General features: G+C 42.4%; 1 protein-coding gene across 1 annotated transcript in view; it reads right to left on the bottom strand.

Moving 5' to 3' along the window:
* The window catches only part of IPO5 (importin 5), a 38,012-nt gene extending 20,167 nt beyond the window's left edge, over positions 1–17,845 (bottom strand). The window contains exons 1-8 of the mRNA XM_088523312.1: positions 17,699–17,845; positions 13,838–13,918; positions 7,563–7,755; positions 6,938–7,040; positions 6,621–6,717; positions 5,455–5,559; positions 2,495–2,617; positions 2,282–2,402 (exon numbers count right to left, since the gene is read on the bottom strand). Of these exons, the coding sequence (XP_088379438.1) occupies positions 2,282–2,402; positions 2,495–2,617; positions 5,455–5,559; positions 6,621–6,717; positions 6,938–7,040; positions 7,563–7,755; positions 13,838–13,918; positions 17,699–17,803 (928 nt within the window). The 5' untranslated portion in view covers positions 17,804–17,845. The remainder of the gene's footprint in view (positions 1–2,281; positions 2,403–2,494; positions 2,618–5,454; positions 5,560–6,620; positions 6,718–6,937; positions 7,041–7,562; positions 7,756–13,837; positions 13,919–17,698) is intronic.
* Between the last annotated feature and the right edge of the window lie 2,513 nt (positions 17,846–20,358).

Raw genomic sequence — 20,358 nt, 5'->3', positions numbered from 1 at the left:
CAGAAGCCAAAAAGTGAAAAGCATTCCTTGCACTTTCCGCACGGAGCAGAGGTGCGGTGAAGCGGTCCCTACTTCTCACCACCCTAACTGCTCAGACCATTCTCTTGAGGTTAAGATCACCCATGCAAAAAGCCTCACTTCGCCCTACAAACAAATTTTCAGTCAAATACTCAGTCCTTGAGCTTTAAGAACTTTTTTAGGACAGTCTAGAGCACACTCTGAAACCAAGCATTGCAGTTAAGCTTTCAGAAACCCAGCTCAAACTGGTGGGCACACGGCAGCTCGTGCTGCTGCTCGGGTTTATTGCAACTGATTAGGTAAGAAGTCATCATACGTGTTACTATGATCTACACAGAGGCACAATCCTAAGTAAACTCAACATCTCCATTCTCCTAGACAGGTGATAAACTCCTCATTAGCTGATGATGTAAGAAACTACTACTCACTGACAGCATGAATTGCTTGGTATGGCCATGTTTCTTCAGCTATAAATTATGCCATGGCTGCAGCAAGCTTAAAAGTGCTTTTGTATACATACTGGGATAACTTCATGGACACTACGAAGTCTTGAGTGCGATACCCAGATGTCCGAGTACTACACACTTGTCATTGAAAATAGTTTCCTCAAAAGTAAAAAATATACTGCCCAGAAGCTCTTTTCAAACACAATAAGCATACATGTAACACATTATAACCCAATCAAAAGACAGCAGATCTACTATAATCTGCCACAAATGCTACACGGCACCAAAAACAGCATTGCATCCATTACTACCAACAGGTAGAGCTGGAAACGGCCACTCAAAGCTACCTGGCTACGATCACATCTAGAACCCACAATCTTCTAAACGTTTTCTTCTTTATGATTAATATCGACTTCGTTGTCAATAACACCAGTTTTTCAAAGAAGCATTGTTTAGGAAGAATTGTGTGTTCAACTTTTGACATTGTTCCAAAAAGTCTCCGGGGTTTCACTGGCAACAACATTTATACTTGGTTATAGTCAAGCTAGAGACAGGCTGCTAAGCCCCGTTTACTGTCTGAATGTGTCAGGACCAGCCATTTTCTGGAGACAGAGCTAAGAAGCAGCCAGAACTGTTCCAGACAGAACAGTAAACCCTTTGGTATCTTAAATATTGAGCTCAAGGAGGGAAGCCTGAGTCCAAGTGCATTTCCGGGGAGAGGTACACAAGACACAGACTCACTTCTAAGTCAGCACCAGGTTTCGCAAATCAACCTTAGATGATGTTTTTGCTTAAGACTCAATTCCAGCTATGAAAACTAAAGTGATTTTTTTAAGAAAAGCTTTTAAACATAAGCACAAAAACAAGACAGAAGGTATCCTCTCGGTCTACCTTTGTATTTTTCTCCAAATATAATTGCTTTAAGAACTCTGCAAAATTATCTTCTTCTACCTTAGTGATTGTTTAATATTACAAGTGATTTTAAGGTGGGTTGCAAACCAAAGGCATTTCATTCCCCCTCAGTCCCTCAAACATGCAACGTTGTCTTTGTTTCCCACATAATAACACACATATCTAGACAAGCACAAGTGTGACTGGGGGGCAAGAGGGAAGGGAATCCTTCCTAAGAGCAGGCCACACTGCTGGGTCAGTGCCATGACCAGTCCTTAAAAAGGGATAAAACACACAGAATTATAAGAGTATATGCCATTTAAAAGCACTGCTGCTGGGATTGTCCAGAAGATGAAGCTACTTTTTAATATCTTAAAGGATACTGCATGATTAAAGAAGCCTCCTCAAAGGATCTACAGTCTACATTTTATATAAATACTTAGGCTAGTTAGTCTTATTTAAGTGTCTCATTTCTTAACTCGCAGCTTTAACTCAACATTGAGGCTCAACATGCGTGCTGAATTCCTTCAGTCCTCCGAGTTGCCAGCACCACAGAGTATCTGGCCTACATACCAAACTTTAAACGTAGGACTTCAGCACTCAATGCACCAGCCTTTCTTTACAGGCCAAATTTCCAAAACCAGCAGAAAAGCATGAAACTAGTATTTTCCTTGGAAACACCTACTGAGGAGTACACTGCCATTTTATGCAAATTGCTGTGGCTGCATAAGCACAGATTAATTTACGAAAAGTCACGAGAAAAGGCCTTCTCCGTAAGAAAATGGAAATCAGGATGTTGCTAAGAGCTGCCAGCACCAGCAAATACAAACTCAGGCATGGTTTTGCTACTTAACACCTGCAAAATCAGTTTAACACTGTAAAGGAAAGCAAAATACTTAAGGAAAGAAAATGAGCACAGTACTTACTGGCTTGTGCAACAATGTTTGTGTGTCTCCTCAGCATAGCAGCAGCAGTTTCTGACAAGGTCACAATTACTTCAAGTGCCAATTGACGCTGCATGTTACTGAGACTGGCATCTGCACACAGCTAATCCAGAAGATTAGAGCAAAATGGTTACAACAAAAGTTTCAAGAAGAAAAAGATAAAAGACAAAGCTGCAATTAAACTCCTATGTTTACCTTGAGACTTAGTTGCAAGGTAGGCTCTAAATGTGGTCGTAAATACTTGGGAACAGTATCAGCAATTTCTACAAGGGACTTCAGGACAGAGTCATCATTTTGGTAACAGGAATCGTTTACAGCCTATAAAAGACATAAGACGAAGATAAGACTAAATAAAAAGAAAGCAAATAATGCTATGAATGGAATTATAAAGTGATAAAACAAAGGATCAAAAATTAAGCAAGCTTTCTGGAAATAAGTTTTATGTTTATACTGCTGCACACCTCCAATTTTGACCAATATTTAAACTTAACCCACATCACCAAAACTAAAAAATAAGGTCACAAATCAGAGGTGCTAACACACACACACAAACACACGATACTATTTTTTGACAAGTACAGCTTCAAAAAGCACTTTCAATAAAGAACAACTCAAAATAAATCTGTCAAAAAGAAATAAAACTCCTAACTGCTTTCACAGTGTTATGTGATTACAGCTTTGAATGGCCTAAGCTTACCAAACCAAGAACATCAAGTTTTCATAATCCCCATTTTTTTCCAGATAACCACTGAACTAAAACAGATTTTTCAGTTTTAGTCACAGGACACAGGAAAAATCAAGATCTTATAAACACCTTTTCTGACCCTTAGCCACATTCTGAAATGTAATTTAAAACTTATTTTTAACTTACCAGATTGATATTCTAGTACCGCAACACCACAAAGTTACTCAGTGATGTTAAAATTCTTCTAGAAGTAGGACAGGAAAACCCCAAATAGGAAATAAAAAGATCTTTAAAAACACCTTTGGGGTTTTGAAAGGAAATTTTACTAGCAAAATATCTCATATTCTAATATAGAAATGTTTTAAAAAGTGAAGTACTAGTTGCTAGCTACTAACTGTAAAGTTTTAAGACTTTAATCTTGAATCCATCACTTCTCATAATGCCACTCAATTAACCCACACTTCCACTTCTAGAAGAGAAGCACCGTTTAATGTAAGAACTGAGAGGCTCTCTTGTATCTTTGTTAAAATCTTCTTTATAATTGTTATCATTCTTCCTCTAGCCAACGTGATATTTACTGGAAGTTTATTTTAAATTCTGTGTTTTATACTGACTACAACTTGACAGCGTGTTAAAGCAAGTTCATTGCTATTTTTAGTCTTTGTTTTTGAAGCAATAGGTTCCAAAGGCACAGGGAGCCTCAAGAGGCAGTGGCAGTTTTCAGCAGCAGGGAACACAGGCAATAACAGGTCAGTTGAAGCAGTTTTACCTTTACAGCAAGTTAAATGTCCCGGATGCAAGAATTCTACTAGGAATTCTGAAAGTACAACTACGACCACAACCATTATAGACGTTTAACTGCAAAGACGGAATTGTTAAGTCAGAACTTTAATTTTAGATTGTTTTAAGCTCTCTAATACAACAACAAATAGAACTTCAACAGCAACAACAAAAAGTATCCAACTGACTCCAAAGGTCACTCACTATTCTAACATATCCCACCTCCTATTTATAAACTCAGATCTACATATCCAGCTTGTATTACCACAGCCAGATAATCTAGTCCTTCCTGCAATAAATATTTTGAGACAGATTTTATAACACAATTCTGTACTCTACAGTTCCAAAATAAAGCTTGAAAATACAAGCCAAATGCAATAATGCAGTGTTTAGCATATGCTTTTACAGCCTATAATAGTAGCTTTGAGACTTGTATCACACATTTAAAGGTGGGCTGTTAGTCTGAAGTCTAAAAACAGCACACTATTTAATTGCTGAGCATCAAGACAAATGGCATGCCCACCCCACATCCTGCCTCACTCCTACTCAGACACTATTCAGCAGCCAAAGTCCTCTCAATAAGTTACCATTTTTTGAACAATACCATTTTCATTGCCAAAGTCACAGATGAAAACCACTGAAGATGAAATAAAACATCAAGATCCACATCCTATACAAACTAGTACACATCTCCAAACCTAGTTCATGATACTATAAAATTCCTCTCCGTTCTCCTAAGTCAAGTCAAGTGGATTTCCATCAATTGCAGAAGCCAGTAAACTTGGCACAGGCTTTCTTCAGCTTGCAGCACAGCACCCGCAGACAAGGCTTACAGCCTACACCACCAGCAAGAACCAGCTGTGCTGAGGCAGTAGCTTTCTCTTTAACCTAAAGTATATTATCCAATTCCAAATTGCTAAGATTCACTGTGACTATTTCCACAGGTACTTTCACAAACTATTCCTACTTTTTCTTATTGCAGAAAAGAACTTGCACTGTGAAAGAGCAGTCCTCACAGCTCAAATAGTGTCTGCCTCTGATTTGGTTTAAAACAGGCTTCCCCAAGAAAGTTAACCACCTTGTAGTAAACTCCAACTTCTGCCCAACTCCAGCCCTCTTGACAAGAATGTAATGCAGCTTCAGAGGTTATATGAAAGCATAACAAGACCTTTTGTTTCCAAGTACATAATTTATCAAAATCATTTGGTCCAGACTAAGGTTCAGTCAGTGGTCTCTGTCAAAAATAAATCTACACCTTCATTTAAATAAATCAGAGATACTGCATAGCATGGGCCAAAGAATTTCCCAGTTATTGATAACTATATGAAACCTCAGGTTAGACTAGTTTAAAGTATATTTCAGTGTTAATTAAAACAGCTGTGTGATTTTGAGTCAAATACCTTACAAAGAATACTAACTAGTGTACCAGGTAACAGTGCATAAATTCATCAGCACTGAACTATTTTCCTCCAAATCCTGTCAATTAGCAGTGCATTCTTAGTCCACAAAACTCCTCATTATTGCTTCCATCACATCTTTTTGGTGATGGATGTTAGAAAAACCAATACAGAGTTATTTTGTCTTGGCAAAAATTCACGTGCTACACAACTTTACAAATCAGAAATTTATGCTCACATACAGCCAGTGCAGATGATAATGGCCCATTAAGGTTACCTCTTTGGTTTCTTACCTGTAAGATTCCAGGTAGCAAGTCCGCAAAATGTTTAAGGAGGGGAAGATTGTGCTCATTAGCAAGCACAAATGCAGCTGCAGCTCTAGCTGACAGTGTCTTGATCTAGAAGAAAGGCAGAAGGGAAAATCAGGTATTCAGAAACATGCATTTGTCCTCTTTTAATACCAGCCTCATTATGACACTATACTTTGGATGATCTTTTTCCTTTTCCATAGATATAACAATCGGTTTTAACGTAGGCTTTTCCATCTGGCTTCGAACTAAGATACAAAGGGCCTTCATTACCCCTTTATCTATATCCTCTATGATACCCTCCAAAAACACCACATTATTCTTCTGAAGCAGTGAGAATTACCCAGTTTTAAGCAGGAAAAGGTACTGTATCCTTAGTTTTTTATTTCCATTTCAAATGTGCCTGCAAGTGACAAAGCCTCGCTACTCAAAAGTGTGATCTAAGCATTTTAAACACGCTTCTTTAAAAGTAAGACCTTGCGGTACTTCCAAAAATGTTACCTAGGTGACTTTCACAGGTTAAAAAAGGCAAACCCTGGAGGAGCAGCAAACTGAACCCACAAAACACCAGGGGAGGCTTCCTATTCTTGCTCAGTGTTTTCCAGAACAAAATATTTTCAAAACACAATTCTCTGCAGGAACCAATGATCCTGAAGTCTTTTAGAAAAGTGAGACCTGCTACATGTCTATACAGCCAAGCAGGCATACACAGTAGTTGGGACTACTGTGGGGGACAGACTTTGGGGACATACAGAACATATCTATAACGTTAAATGAGAGGGATAAAAAGCAAGCTTAAGTGTGCAGCTCCTGACTCCCACATTGCTGGCTAACACCCCAGCTCTGCTTTGGGCCCCTGCTGCTAGATTTCTCCTGGGAAAACTGCTTGGGAAGAGGCACCTAAGCAGTGCAGATGTAAGCCAGTATTGCTTAGCCTGGGGACCACAGAAAGGTTTTGGCCCTTTTATTCTGCAGCAGGCAGAGTCCAAACTCCCTCAGTTCCAGGTTCCAGGCAATACACAATTCTTTGGCTAGTATCTATGTTGCAATCTTTGTTTGAGACTACTGCATTGTTTGTCTCCTCACAAGGAAAAAGAAAGAGAGAGAGAGGAGAAAAAAAAAAAAAAAAAAAAAAAAAAAAAAGGTCTTACTGATGGATGCTCTTGATCTTGCATACACTGAACCAACATTCGTTTAATGACCTCCAAGTAATGTTGCTGCTGATTCCCAAAAATCCCAGGAAAATTCCTAAGGATAAGATCAAAACATGAATATAAATTCACATTATTTTAACCTTAAGTATGCACTCCATTGCGTTAGCTACAGGCAGGAATCACACAGGTGCGATCAAGTAAACCACAACACAACCAATTAGATGAAATAAGTGATTACCTAAGTAAGCTGTGACCAAGTTTCTTACATTTTTACCGATGATTTGGCCAACCCATGGAAACATGGCAAAGCTTACCAGAAAATATGTAGAGCAGCTTCCCGCAACCCCACGTTCTGAGAACTGACAGAGTCAAATAAGAACTTCAGAACCTCTGGCCACTGGTTGTTGCCATCTTCATCTAGATGAAATAGAAAAAAATGTTTAGGATGAGCAAACTTTAAGGTAGTTAGATCTTAATTATGCAGGGCAGTCTGTCATCCCTGTTTCTTAAATTTCCAAGCAACTAATCTGAAGATGTTTCCAGGCCACGGTACAAAACATGCCCGACGTAAACAGAAGGGCACTGATAAGCAAATCATTAATTTAAAATCACTATTTTCAGTCACATAAGTGTTCAAAGTAGTAACTGATATGGACATTCAGCATAACATTTACTAGAAACTAAATCGAATTGAATTTCTAAAAATTTTATACAATCTCACCTGAAATCAAACATTTTAAAAAACAAATGTTTAAGAATCTTATCTGACCAAGGATAATGTAAACAAAGACCAAATTTCATTTTATGCTTGATGGCTGAGAGCAGTTAATAGATCATATATATAGAAACAGACTAGAAAAGACTAGAGAGTAAGGGATAAAAATACAACTATTACCAATACATAAGCTTTGTGTCACAATATCAGCACATATAAAGTACCTATTAAGTTCCTTGCCAGCTCAGCAACAATGTCACAGATTTTTTTCCTCATACTGGACTGTGTTTCCAACTGAATAATCAACAGCAGCCCAGTTTTGATAGAGGTCTGGTCATCAGGTGAGAGAGCTGGATAAACTTCTTCAAAAGCAGAAGACAGAAGACGTCGTAGAAGGACGGCTGCCATTTGTCTGGCCTGTTGAATAAAACACATGTTAAAGTGTTTAGACAGAAAACTGCAAGAAAAACAAGACAGAATTCCTATTTCTACAGATAATTAGTGTACTATAAACCACTCGATTCTTCAACAACCAAATCAACTAAAAGCACCAGGCGCTTGGCACCCAGGCTTGGTGGGTTCCTGTGCGTTTGTGGCTTCAAGTATTTTTCTCTATTCTGTAACGCCTACCTCTAAATTGCACTGAAAAAAGAACAGTTGTGCTCTTATGAATATGACAGATGACTGACATCACGCTTCCAAATGTCACAATTTTACTGAGTAGATTTTTTTGGTAAGTGAATGAACACGTCAAATAATACGTCAGTTTTGATAGCAGGTAAAAACACTGTCAGAAACATATGTTGAAGTTGGTGTTTCTTTAAAATCACAACTATTAAAATATTCAACAAAATAACCATGAATTCATTGAGGTTTTATGTTTTTTTTTTCCTGAATCTTGCATACAGTATTTTGCAAGTAGTTAAGGATGTAGTCACATTACTGAAAAATGTTTAAAACACTTTTCTGCTATTTTTAAAAGGACCTACTAAGTTACCTACAATCTGAGTGACATAATGAAAAAAAAAAAGTCTTTGTAACTTTGCCAGTTACATGGTAAATCCTTGTGTTCTATTAAACCCTTATTCCCATTCTCAACACACAGCCACATTTAACTCTAAGAATTTGGAACATAACAACATTTTGGGGAGAGGAAAAAAAAAAAGAAGCCAAAAAACAAAAACAACAACAACAAAAAAAAGCAGCTCCACACCTGTAGTGCAAATTTAAATGAAGACAACAAGCATATAACTTTCAGCCTGTTGAAGAGGCACGAAGAAGTGTTTTTCCTTTAAATCTAAGTTGGATATAGGAACCTTAAATACTAAATATTAGTCTTCTATGGTCCCTTGCTTGAACTGCTGCTTGCAAGCAGCAATTTATGAGAATATGACTTATTTCTATTATTTATAATTATATATATAGCAGAAGCAAAAAGTGCAGCACAGTAACTCAAAATGAAAAAAAAAACCTGCAGTAAATGCAAAACGATACATCAAGCACACTGAATAAATTGAGAAAGTAGGTTGTTCACAAACCAGTGGTTCCAGAAAGGCAAACAGTAACTAAAAATAACTCCCAAACTTTTGAAGTTTAATATGCATAGCAAAATGTGCATGCACTCACAAAAATATACTAGCTTCAAAATTTAAATAAAACACTTCTACTTGAACTCCAATGCAACACATACTCATTTTTTCCTAAGACAGCCTCAGTTTAACGTGTACTCAGATGAAAAATAGTTTCATTTACGATGACGTTCACAAATATTCTCAACAAGCAGCAGAGCCAATGCTGTCCACCTCCCAGAAGACCTCCCTCAGTGACATTACTACAGCATAATTCAAAGACAAGAGATCCTGACGTTGCAGCAGCGCCACATGTTCATGAGGGCCCTGTGAAAATCAGGTTTTGATAAAACATCCCACAAGGGGCTGTGCTTGCTGCTCTGCAGGCTCCACTGTGCTTTGCCCCAATCCACCAGGCTGCTTTCACTGTGGCTATAAATCCTGCACACAGTGTCTCTACACCAGCAAAAAGGAAGGACTAGACTTGGGCTTTACACCACAGGCTTCCTCATCCCCTCTCTTCTCCTTAGCAGACTGTGTAGACTGAAGCCACCAGATATGCAGATTTAGAAGAGCTAAGGAAGTCAGAGGTGAATAAACAGGATGGCAGCACCCACCTATGCTGCTGCTCCCAGCACAAGGCACATTCTTCAAGCAAAAAGCACTACTAGGAAATACAAGGTAATACAGAGAAAGATTCTTTCCCCACTATCCTGAGAATCCCACTAACAGGGTGGCCAAAGTTCTTTAACAGGACTACTGCAATATTACAATACCTCCTTCTCCCCTCCTTGGAGGCACCAAAATTGCTAAAGATTAAATTTCTATTCATTATTAGGGTGATTTTCCCTAGCAGAGGCTCGAGCTGGTGAGTGCATCTGCTGGGATTAAACAAGGCATCAACTCTGATTCGATGTTTTTCCAAGCTTGGGGCATCATAATATTTCTGCGCATATTCTCCAAATTCTGATAATGACCAAGCTCACATTATATTTGTTCCCTTACCGGAATATTAATAGGTGGACAGATAGGGAGTAGAGTTTGTTTTCTTAAAACATCTCGTCTCAAAGATAAGAATTCCCACCTCTCCAGAATTCAGAAATATTAGAATTTAAAATATTAGAAAACTAACAAACACTGCGCGATTGCAAAGTAAGACACAAGCCACAGGATATACAGAACACAAGACTGAGAATAAATGAATTGGCTCCTGCTGTTATTGCTAAGTTAGAAAAAAAGCCATAATTCCCTAAAGCAAATTCAAATACCTAAAGGAGTCAATAGAAGCAACTGCTTCTCACATCAGTAGCAAATTTACCTCAGCAATTATCTATCTACAGAAGAAAATTCCTATTGTCAAATTAATTATGATGAACACAGCTGGATTAATGGTCACCATGGGACTCTGTTTCTTCTGCATTAAGGAAGCAAGTAATGCACACCAAAAGGCTCCTTTATATAAGGTATTACAAGACACAAATTTGAACAAATATTTTAAAATCTTGCAACTTATCAGCTATAGATTTTGATAGGAACAGAAAGAATACAAAAAAATCACACACTCTGAAAGGAGAACCTCTATCTATCAACCAAAAAGAAAATAAAAAGCAAAACACACAACAATAACAAAAAAAAAAAACACACAGAATTCGCTCCTAGAACTGCATTTTTTGTGTATCTAAATTACCAAGGTTTGCACATTATAACAATGGGAATATCGAGGGTAGTAGCATAAAAAGTAAATAGTCACAACTCTCAATTTTTAAATGTGTTTCTTTCTATTAACAGAATTTTAAATACTTTTAAAGTACTTTTAAAAAAATACCAATGGCAAGACAAAGGCGCAGGAAGCAAAGCAACTTGTTGAGCAAGAAGCAGAGTAATTATGAACATAGATCTGGGACAGCTATGTTCTACACCACCATTCAAACTGCTGAGAAACATAAGGATTACCTAAACTTCTAATAATAATAAACCTATTTTGAGAAGCACTATGAAGTAATTCTTACCTTCATTTCCCTGATCCTTTTGGGCTCTTGAGAAGAAAAGCACGCATGGGTGGAGGTGATCAGTATTTAGGAGCTGCTCAAAGATGGGCTTGCACATGATCAGCTGAGGAACCAGTCCCCCATGGAATTCAAAGCACATAGTGCTCAAGGTACCCACCATAAAAAGAAGTTTATGGGTTACCCTTCCAATGTGGGATGGGGAGCTGCAAGAGCAGAGCAGCATTTTTCAGATTGAGACAGACATGTAACCCCATGGGGTGGTAATAAGGAGAGAAAAAAGGGAAAGGTCAGAGAAACCTCCTAAGTAGGTTGCAAGGACGGCAGAAATCCAGCTTGTCCAGTGTTTGTTCTAATATTTCATAGTGCTTGAAATTACTCAATTGTAAGAAAAAAAAATTGAAAACTGCTAATCAAGAGTTAATCAGTAAGGGGAAAGAAAAAAAAAAGAATATGCATAACTAAGATTTTTAAGCTGTTAATCAGGACTGCAAAGCCTTACAGTCTGTAAGCCAACAGGACTGAGCCCAAACCCTACCCTGAGCATAAACATCACCATATAAACCTTGAATATGTATCAACTTTCAGGCCACCTCCTTAAAATGCAGTTACAGAGGAAAAAGTGGAGCCCTAATTACATAACAAAGTACTTGCCCAGGAAGTGGGAAACCTGGGTTCAATTCCCTCCTTAGCCTGAGGTACACAAACTCACATCTCCTCTAGCAGAAAAGCATCCTAACTGCTAAGGGAGGACACTTCTCTAGGACCTGTGTCACTCTTCCATCAGGAAAGTATGAAGCAAAAACAGAGGGAAGAGGTGATTATTTCAACAGTGTGTTCATTTGGTTATGAGGAAACCTAAATTACACAGCCAGACTTCTTAAATGACTGTGTTGCAGTCAGGATTCCTCTCCACTGCTGTCCAAGATCCCGCATCCTCCAGCACAGCTCCAGCAAACAGAGTGGGAGATTTTCACCAGCCACCTCTGCAACCCGGTTCCTTCCAAGGGAGGGGGCGAAGGGACAGCTAGGCCTCAGGCTGAACTCCACCTGGCCAAAACCTGGGAAAGCGACTGGGAAAGCAGGTGGTTCCAGCACCTCTTCCTGCAGCCCACGCTCCGTGGGGCCCGCGCACTACATGTGCTCACAGGACACACACCAGGCCCCAAGCCCTAGCCAGGGGTGACGCACGCGCCGCTCTGCATCTACAGAAAACACACACAGCTAGGGAATGCCTAGCTGTTCAGAGCAGGATCACTGTCAGCAAGCACAGAGTGCTTCCCTGCACTTTTACACAAAGCACTCAGATCAGGCTTAGTGATGTCTCTGCAACCGGGCTGTGGGGTATTTGCTGAATTTTTGGCAAAGAGAGGATGGCTGCGGATTTTTTTCATTCAGGGGTTTTGTAGTCTTAAGTTGCAGGCAACTATTTAAGCCTTTCTTTGAATTGCCCACTGCTGGAAATAAGAGTGGCAAAGTATTCTACAAATGCTACTCTTTAGCAACTTTTGAAAGAGTAACTTGTACAGCTGAGAAGTTTCAGTGCAACTGAGTAAATTGTGGTCCAAGTTATCCAGAGAGTTTTAAAAAATTTTAGATTCTGGGCTATTTGCTTTATTGGTATAAAGGCAGTTTAAAGAAAAAAAAAAATCAATAAAAGCATGAAAAAGGTAAGCATGACTTTGTCAATTGTCAGCTCAGACTTTATCAGATGTGTTCTAAACAAAACAGAAGTATATTCATGCTAGATGAGGCACAACATTCCCTTCTTAAGGAAAAGGGACACCAAAAAAAATCTTTTTTGTGGCAAATTTAAATACAGGGGAGAGTGTTCTTCAGCTTTCTATCGCTAGATTCAGAGGGACAGGAGGAACGACTAACCCTCAGTTCTTATGCAACCAGTTACCACCATAGCATTGAAGGATTCTGTCAGAAGAACATAGTTCTGTACGTAGGTGAACACGGATATTAGACTGAAACTAAGTATCAAAAAGCACAAATATTGTCTACCTCTAATCTGAATGCACTCTGTTCAGAGAAGCAATGCTGTTATTTGCTCCTTATGATATCCTTCAGAAAATCTTAATGCTACATCCTTCTTTGTCCAGTAGAGCTCCAAATTTGAAAAGCAAACGCTTTGACTATGAAACTTTCAAAACATCACATATTTCAGAGAACTGTAAATCCAAAACAAGATTGAATCTTACCAAGAAATCCTATTGCTGAATCACTAGCGTGTACAAGCCTTTACACAAACTGAGGAATATCCAAATGGTACCATTTCTATACTGCCACAGGCACATTTTTTATGTGCTGCTGGAACTGCTATCCAGTCATTCCACAACACAGCTAGGTGATTTGATGAACATAACCTCCCACAAACAAGACAAAACAAAACCACCTTTGAACCACAGAAAACAACTCCTAGGACATCTTCCCAGTCCCTATAGTCACATTGGAAGTAATTAGATTAAAACGTATCAATCTTTTAGAAACTTTAGTTCCGATTTAAAAGGCACAAGAAGTTCCAGACAGGAGCAAAGTTTAACGCATTTAGGCACGAGAATCCCAAATGGAAGGCATTTCCTAACTGTTACTTCAAGGAACATCACAGTAACACTCAGGTACTAATTATACACTTCAAGCAAAGAATTCATTCACTAAAAGTATTCAACTAGAAAACAATGCAGATCTAAGCAGTCACTTATGAAAGACTGCTTTTGAAATTAAATATCCTGCAAGTTTGTTCAAGTGAACTCGACACACACACACACAAAAAAGAATAGACAAGTGGCCTCTCTGCATGTACACATTAAGATGCTCATTCATTGGGAGAAATTCATTCATTTCTCCCAAAATGATGGGCACTAACTGCCTCCAAGTTTCCTTGAAAATCTGCAGACTTAGAAGATTCTTGAGACCTACCTCCTCGGCAGCAGCAGTATTCCTGATTGCTTGTAGGAGGAACGTGATTTTAGATTGACCTGGAATATTTTCATACGTCTCCTACATTAAAAACAAAACAAAAGAGCATGTTATTGAAAGTAATTACTAAAAAGCATGTTAAGCACTAATGTAAAATACTTTCTCTTTTTAAATAGTCTAATTTCAGCATCCATGCAGTTAAATGAAAAGAGCGTTACAAAACCATTTACACCTATGAAAACTTCTGATCAATTTTAAATCCATGAATTAATTACACAGCAAGACCTTCCACATGTGCATTACTGCGGTATTACTCCTGGACACTTACGAGATGAGCTAAGAAGTACAACACATGCGGAACACATTCTCCCCTGGGAACCCACCCTCGCTTCTAGGGCACCAAAGCATTAAAAACTTCAGAGACTTGAGACCGAACTATGACAAATAGATTAATTATCACTGACAAATCTATAGCCCATACATTTGATCAGCTTTTTTTTTTTTTTTTTGAATCAATACTTATTTTTGGCTTTTACAAAGTCATCCAGCAGTCACTTACACAACTCAATTATTTTGAATAAATATTTTTCATTTTTAAACTCCTACTTAACTTTTGTTTACATACTGTATTGCCTACTTCTAACTTTACAAAATTTTTAATTGTATTTTTCTTAAAGCATCCCTTGTCAGAAAGCAAGACCATTTTGTATCCCCTCTTGGAAAATCCTCTCAATAAAGAGTAAGGTTTTGTGAAAGGTGTGGTTAGACTGTCTTCTAGCACACAGTTCACACGCACTGTGACTTCTTTTAGCTAGATTGCTAGTTAGACCAAGAACACAAGATAACTTTTATCATCAAAAAGCAGTATATATGAGCATCTTCAAACAATTTCAGAGGAGAGAAACTATTTTGAATAAACTCAGTCTATGCAGTTTGAAGCAGGAGAATTATATGCTAAAAAGTAACCACACCAGTATTCAGAAAAAGAAAGAAAATCTCTACCTATTAATTCTGGAAGAATTATTTTGCATGAACAAATTTATCCTTGAGATAAATCACTTGACCCTTTCCAAACATTCCTTCTTCCCTCCCAAGCTCAGTGTATAAATCCAACACACACTGTCCAGGTTCATCTCCCTCAGCTCCCTGTCCGATTACTTTGCACTGGGACCAGCTCTTACTAAGGACTCCACCAAGTTCCTTATAGTCAATCGTAAAGCACCTTGACATTATACAAGCTATTTTTGTGAAGTACGGTTTCTTCATCTCACATTTAATACAAGACATTCGTGTTCTTCCCCTTCCTTTACCTATTTCCTAGCAGGCCTCACTTCTCACTTGGCACTCTCTCTAGATGCTAACACACAATCACAATTACTGACGCCCTGTGAAGCCCTGTGTTTAATCCGGTCGTGCCATGAAGTTTGAATAATTAAATGAGGTTTGGCCTCATAATGGAAAGTCAACACAAGCTAACCATTTCCATTAATTCATCTATGTTGCTTTACTATTTACAAGTATAATTTAGAGAAAAGTCCAGAAAAAAAAGAAGATTTCCTAAACTCAGGTCTGAAGCTATGCTCTCATCAGGGGCAGGTGAATCCCTGTAACTCTTTCATATGGATTCTAATAATCAAGAAATCCTCTTGGAGCTCCTTTACCCCACTGGAGATGGCTGCAAGCTGTCTAGTTTTTCTGTGGGGTGATTCTGCCAGTTCAGTACATTAGGCTCTGAGGAGGTTGGAGTGCACCAGGGCATTGGTGCCGGGTAGGCAAGAAGAAAGCACGGCCAGAAGCAGGAGCTGCCCTAATCCTGCAAACCACTGCGTTGTCACTGCACATCTTTTAGGCAGGTTCCTAAATCATAAACAAGAACTTCTCAATAGCAGCTACTACACTGGTAGGCAAGACCTTCCTATGGGCTACGGCTAACTTTCTAGAACATATGCATCTACTCTGTCCGAAAGCCAGTGAGCAAACAAATAAAAAATAAGCATAAACTCAGCAAAACACAGCAAACAAAAGTGATTATATCCATCTAAAGACAGAGATACAACTAGGAGAAACACAGGGTTTGAACTGTAGCCAATGGACAACATTCCAGTTCAGTAACTTTTAATAAGAGATGAATGAACTAACCAGATTTCAGCAAGCCGGTCAGAATCAGTTACGAGAGTACTGGCACATACACGGATATATACATATATATATATATATGTACATATATGTATATACATATGTATATATCCGTGTATGTGCCAGTAGTCTCGTACTATATATATGTGCTAGTATATATAAAATCCACAAATATATATATATATATGTACACAAATATTTAAATAAAAAGGCTTCTGAGCAATCAGATTCTCTACATTCCTAAAGCTTTTTTAAGCCTTCCCCAAGTTCTAGACCACAAAAAAAGAAAAAAAAAAGGAAAAAAAAAAAAGTGACTTCTCATCTCCATCTCAAGTCTAGTCTTTCACACATATCCCCATCCTACATTCAGTGAACAGACCTAGCAGAAACAGTTTGTTTCCTTCAGCTCCCAGCCCATCTATTTATCACTCACTGTTTTTCACTGAGGGGGGAGAAAAATCAAAACTTGCTATTCTGCTATTCAAGCCTTTTCTTTATCAGTTACTGGAATCCCTGGAGCATTGAATATTGCCTTCCAGCAGTAAGCATACTACAAAGATGGAGCCATACAGATGTTTGAGGTCAGATATTGCAAGACTCCTGTGCAATTTTTGCCAAGTAGATATTCTGAAGACCAAAGACACCTCCCCTTTGTCCAGAGAAAGCCCTGCTCCAGCAAACACACCAATTCTGGAGCAGTTTAACCCAAACCCATCCACGCTGTGGGGACAGGGATGTGTTTGGCTGGGTACCAGCACATCACTCTGCCACCAAGCTGGGCTCCTCACAGTGGTGCACGGGGGGACAACGCGAGGCCGCAGGCACGAGGAGACGGCTCACACTGGATGTAGGAAGGACCCCCTCGATGCCTGGTGGGAAAACAGGGTGTCCATAGGGGCTGCGCAGGCTCCATCCTCAGAGGTTTCCAGCATCCGACCGGAGGAAGCCCCCAACAACCTGCTTTGACCTCAGCACTGGCTCTGCTTCCAGCAGGAAATCCCCGAGCTCCCCTCCAACCTGAAGGACCCCGTGCCAGGAAAACGCTCCCAATACACCTGACGCACGCAGAAGCCAACCTCAGATTCGCACAATTTACGCAGGAAGCCGCGTTTTTGCACAAAACCGGGCGGCCCGAGCTGCCCGGCACTGTCACGGCAACGAAAGCCCGCGAGAATTTTCTCCCGTACGTGCCCGGCGGGCGCCGGACCGGGGGGCAGCGCGGGGCGCGGGGGGAGCCCGGCGGCCCCCAGCGGCCGCCCGGGCCCGCGGGCCGCGCCGCGCAATGGCCGCCGGCCTGGCGGGCGGCAGCGGCGCCGAGGCACCACAAAGAGGCGCCCGCCACGGGCGGGGGTTGGGGGAAGGATGGGTAGAAAGGGGTAGGAAGGGAGGAAAAAAAAAAGTTTTTTTTTTTTTTGGTTCTGATCCCCGTTCCTAAGGAGCGCGCGGGAGCGCGGCGCCTCGCAGCGCGGCGTCTGCCCCGCGTGACGAGAGCGCGGAGGGGGCGCCCCGCGGACCCCCCCAGCCCCGCGGAGGAGCGGGAGGACACGGGCCCGCTCAGCCCGGCGCCGACGCGTGCGCGCGGGGCCGGGGGGATAAACGGTCGCAACGGGCCGCGCCGGCGGCGCCACCGCTCACACGTGGGGCTCGGCGGCCCCGCCGCCTCCCTGCCCCCTTCCCTGCGCGCCGCCGGCGGGCAGGGTGACAGGCGGCGGCGCGGGCCGTTACCTCGGCCTGCTTGCGGACCGCGTTGTCCGGGCTCAGCAGGTTGCCCAGGAGAAGGTAGAACTGCTGCTGCTCCTGCTCCGCCGCCGTCGCCGCCGCCGCCGCCATTGCTGCGAAAGGGAAAGAGAGCGAGGCCGGCCGGGCGGGGAAGGGGCGGCGGAGAAGGAGGAGGAGGAGAAGGAGGAGGAGAAGGAGGGCGGGGGAGAGCCGGCCTCGCTGCGAGCGAGGGAAATGGAGGCGGAGCCGGCACTCCGCGCCCGCCGCCCTCCCCCTCCCCCCCCGCCGCCGCCTCGCCGGCCGCGGCCGCTGCGCTGGCGGCGCCTCCCATTGGCTCGGACGCGCGGAGCCTCGCCCTTCTATTGGCCGGCGCCCGTTGTGCCGTCATAATGACTCACGTCGTGTGTATGGCGAGGGAGGCGAAGCGGAGAGACCCGAAGGCCGCCTCTGAATGGAAGCCTCCCTGCTCTTTTGTGATTGGTCCGCCTCCGCGGCGGAGGCGGGCTAACGCCGAGAGCGCGGCTCTCATTGGCGGCGCCCTCTGACAGTCTCCGCGGGATTGGCCGGAGCGCAGTGGGGCGGCAAGGGACGAGCGGGGCGGCGCCGCGACACGGAGCGGAGCGCGCGCGGGGGAGGGGCGCGGGAGGGAAAGCGCGGGAGACCGCGAGGTGCCGCCCCTCCGCGCCCAGTGACGCGCCGCGGCCACGCCCCCCGGCGCGCGCCCGCGTGGCGGCGGGTGGCGCGCGCGGGAAAGGAGGTGGTGGGCGCCCGCGGGAAGGGGTCCCGGTCTGGGACCGGGTCTGGGTTCACACGGTTCAGCGCCCTGCGAGCCACCGCACGGCCCTGCGCTCATCCCTGGAGAGAAATTGGGGAGGGTGTAGCCCCTTCGGAGGCAATTGCTCATCTTGCGCTTTCCCGCCCTGCATGGCAATGGGAAAGGGGAGCATGACGTCTGCTGGCATCCGTGATCTGATGTGACTCGTTCTTGGGCTTTGTCTGGGTTGTGGAGGATGAGAAGTGCTTCTGTGTGATGCTGAGGGGGATGTTGGGGCCTGCCTGTCTGCCCGCTGCAACCCCACCGTGCTGTACTTTGCATGGAAAGATTGAGTGCTTCTCTGCATATGTGTATCCTCAAAATCAAGGCTGAATTACACGCTTTTGCCATTGAATTTTGTCAGCTAAGGGGCAGCGATTCCTAAATCACTGAAGTTCCCCAGCAAGAATACGTAGGATGATGCCCAGAATCAGTGACATAATATAACAGAACAATGCATTTCTTCCTAGCTCTGATTGAGATTTTATAACTGCAAGAACATCTGTGTATATCCATGTCTATGTTTTTGTCAGAAATGGCAATTAGTCTGAATAAAGCCATGTCCCTAAAATACAAGAATAAAGACATTTCACTTGAGAAAAATCTGGGTATCTTGCAGAATTTAAGAATTGCACACTCAAAGAATAGTTGAACTGGAAGGAACCTCTGGAGATTATCTGGTCTAACCCCTCTGCAGCTCACTGTGTCGAAGTGTCCGCCTGGTTTTTGAATATCTCAAATGATGGAAACTGCACGGCCTGAGCAACCTATTCCAACGTTCAACCACCCTCGCAGTGAGGAAGTGTTTCTTTCTTACACTAAGAAGGACTTTCCAGTGTTTAAAATTTGTGCCCGTTGCCTTTCAGAGCCTAGTTCCACCTTTGTTTTTCTGTTCCAATAATATGGTAAGATGTCTTAAATCTTCTCCAGGCTGAAGAGTCCCATCTCAGCCTTTTCTCATATGACAGATGCTCTAGTCCCTTCATCTCATTTTAGTAGCTCTTCACTGGACTTGCTCCAAGACCTCCATATCTCTCTGGCACCAGGGAGCCCCACACTGGACCCAGCACTCCAGATGTGGCATCACCAGAGCTGAGTAGAGGGGAAGGACTATTTTACTCGACGTGCTCGCAGTGCTCTTCCTAATGCCGCCCAAGATGCCGTTGGCCTTCTTGAACCCAAAAGGACATTGCTGGCTCATGCTGAACTTGTCCACCAAGACCCCAGGTCCTTCCTTTGCACAGCTGCCCAGGCCCCAGCTTGACCTGGGTTATTTTTTTTTTCCCAGTGGCAGGACATTTTACCTGCCTTTTTGAACTTCATGAAGCTGCTGTCCAGCAGTTTCAGCCTGTTCAGGTCCTTCTGAAAGGCTGCACCATCCTCCGATGCCTCAGTCACTCCTAGTGTTGTGTTACCTGCACACCTGCTGAGGGTGGCTTTAGTCCCATCATCCAGGTCATTAAGGAGGAGATTAAGCAGTAGCCGACCCACGAGTCCCCCACTGGTGACAGCACTAGTGATTGGCTTCCGGCTGGGCTTTGCACCACTGATCACAACCATCTGAGCCTGGCAGTAGAGCCAGTTTTCAGTCTGCCTCACTAACCACTTATCTGGCCTGCACTTTCTGAGCTTACCTATGAGGATGTTATGGGAAAGCATGTGGAAAACACTGCTAAAGTCACAGTAGACAGCCATGCTCTCCAGCCAGCCTGCCTGCCAGTTGTTCCATTATAGAGGGCTGAGGTTGGCTGAGTGTGATTTCCCCTTGGTGAATTCATGCTGACTACTCTTGACCACCTTCTTTCCCATCCTGTGCTTCAAGGTGGTGCCAGTACGAGCTGCTCCATCAGCT

This window comes from Tinamus guttatus, unplaced genomic scaffold (assembly GCF_059628265.1).
Source record: "Tinamus guttatus ecotype Peru unplaced genomic scaffold, ASM5962826v1 Tinamus_guttatus_pri_ptg000180l, whole genome shotgun sequence".
Taxonomy (NCBI): domain Eukaryota; kingdom Metazoa; phylum Chordata; class Aves; order Tinamiformes; family Tinamidae; genus Tinamus; species Tinamus guttatus.
This window is presented reverse-complemented; position numbering and strand designations above follow the sequence as displayed.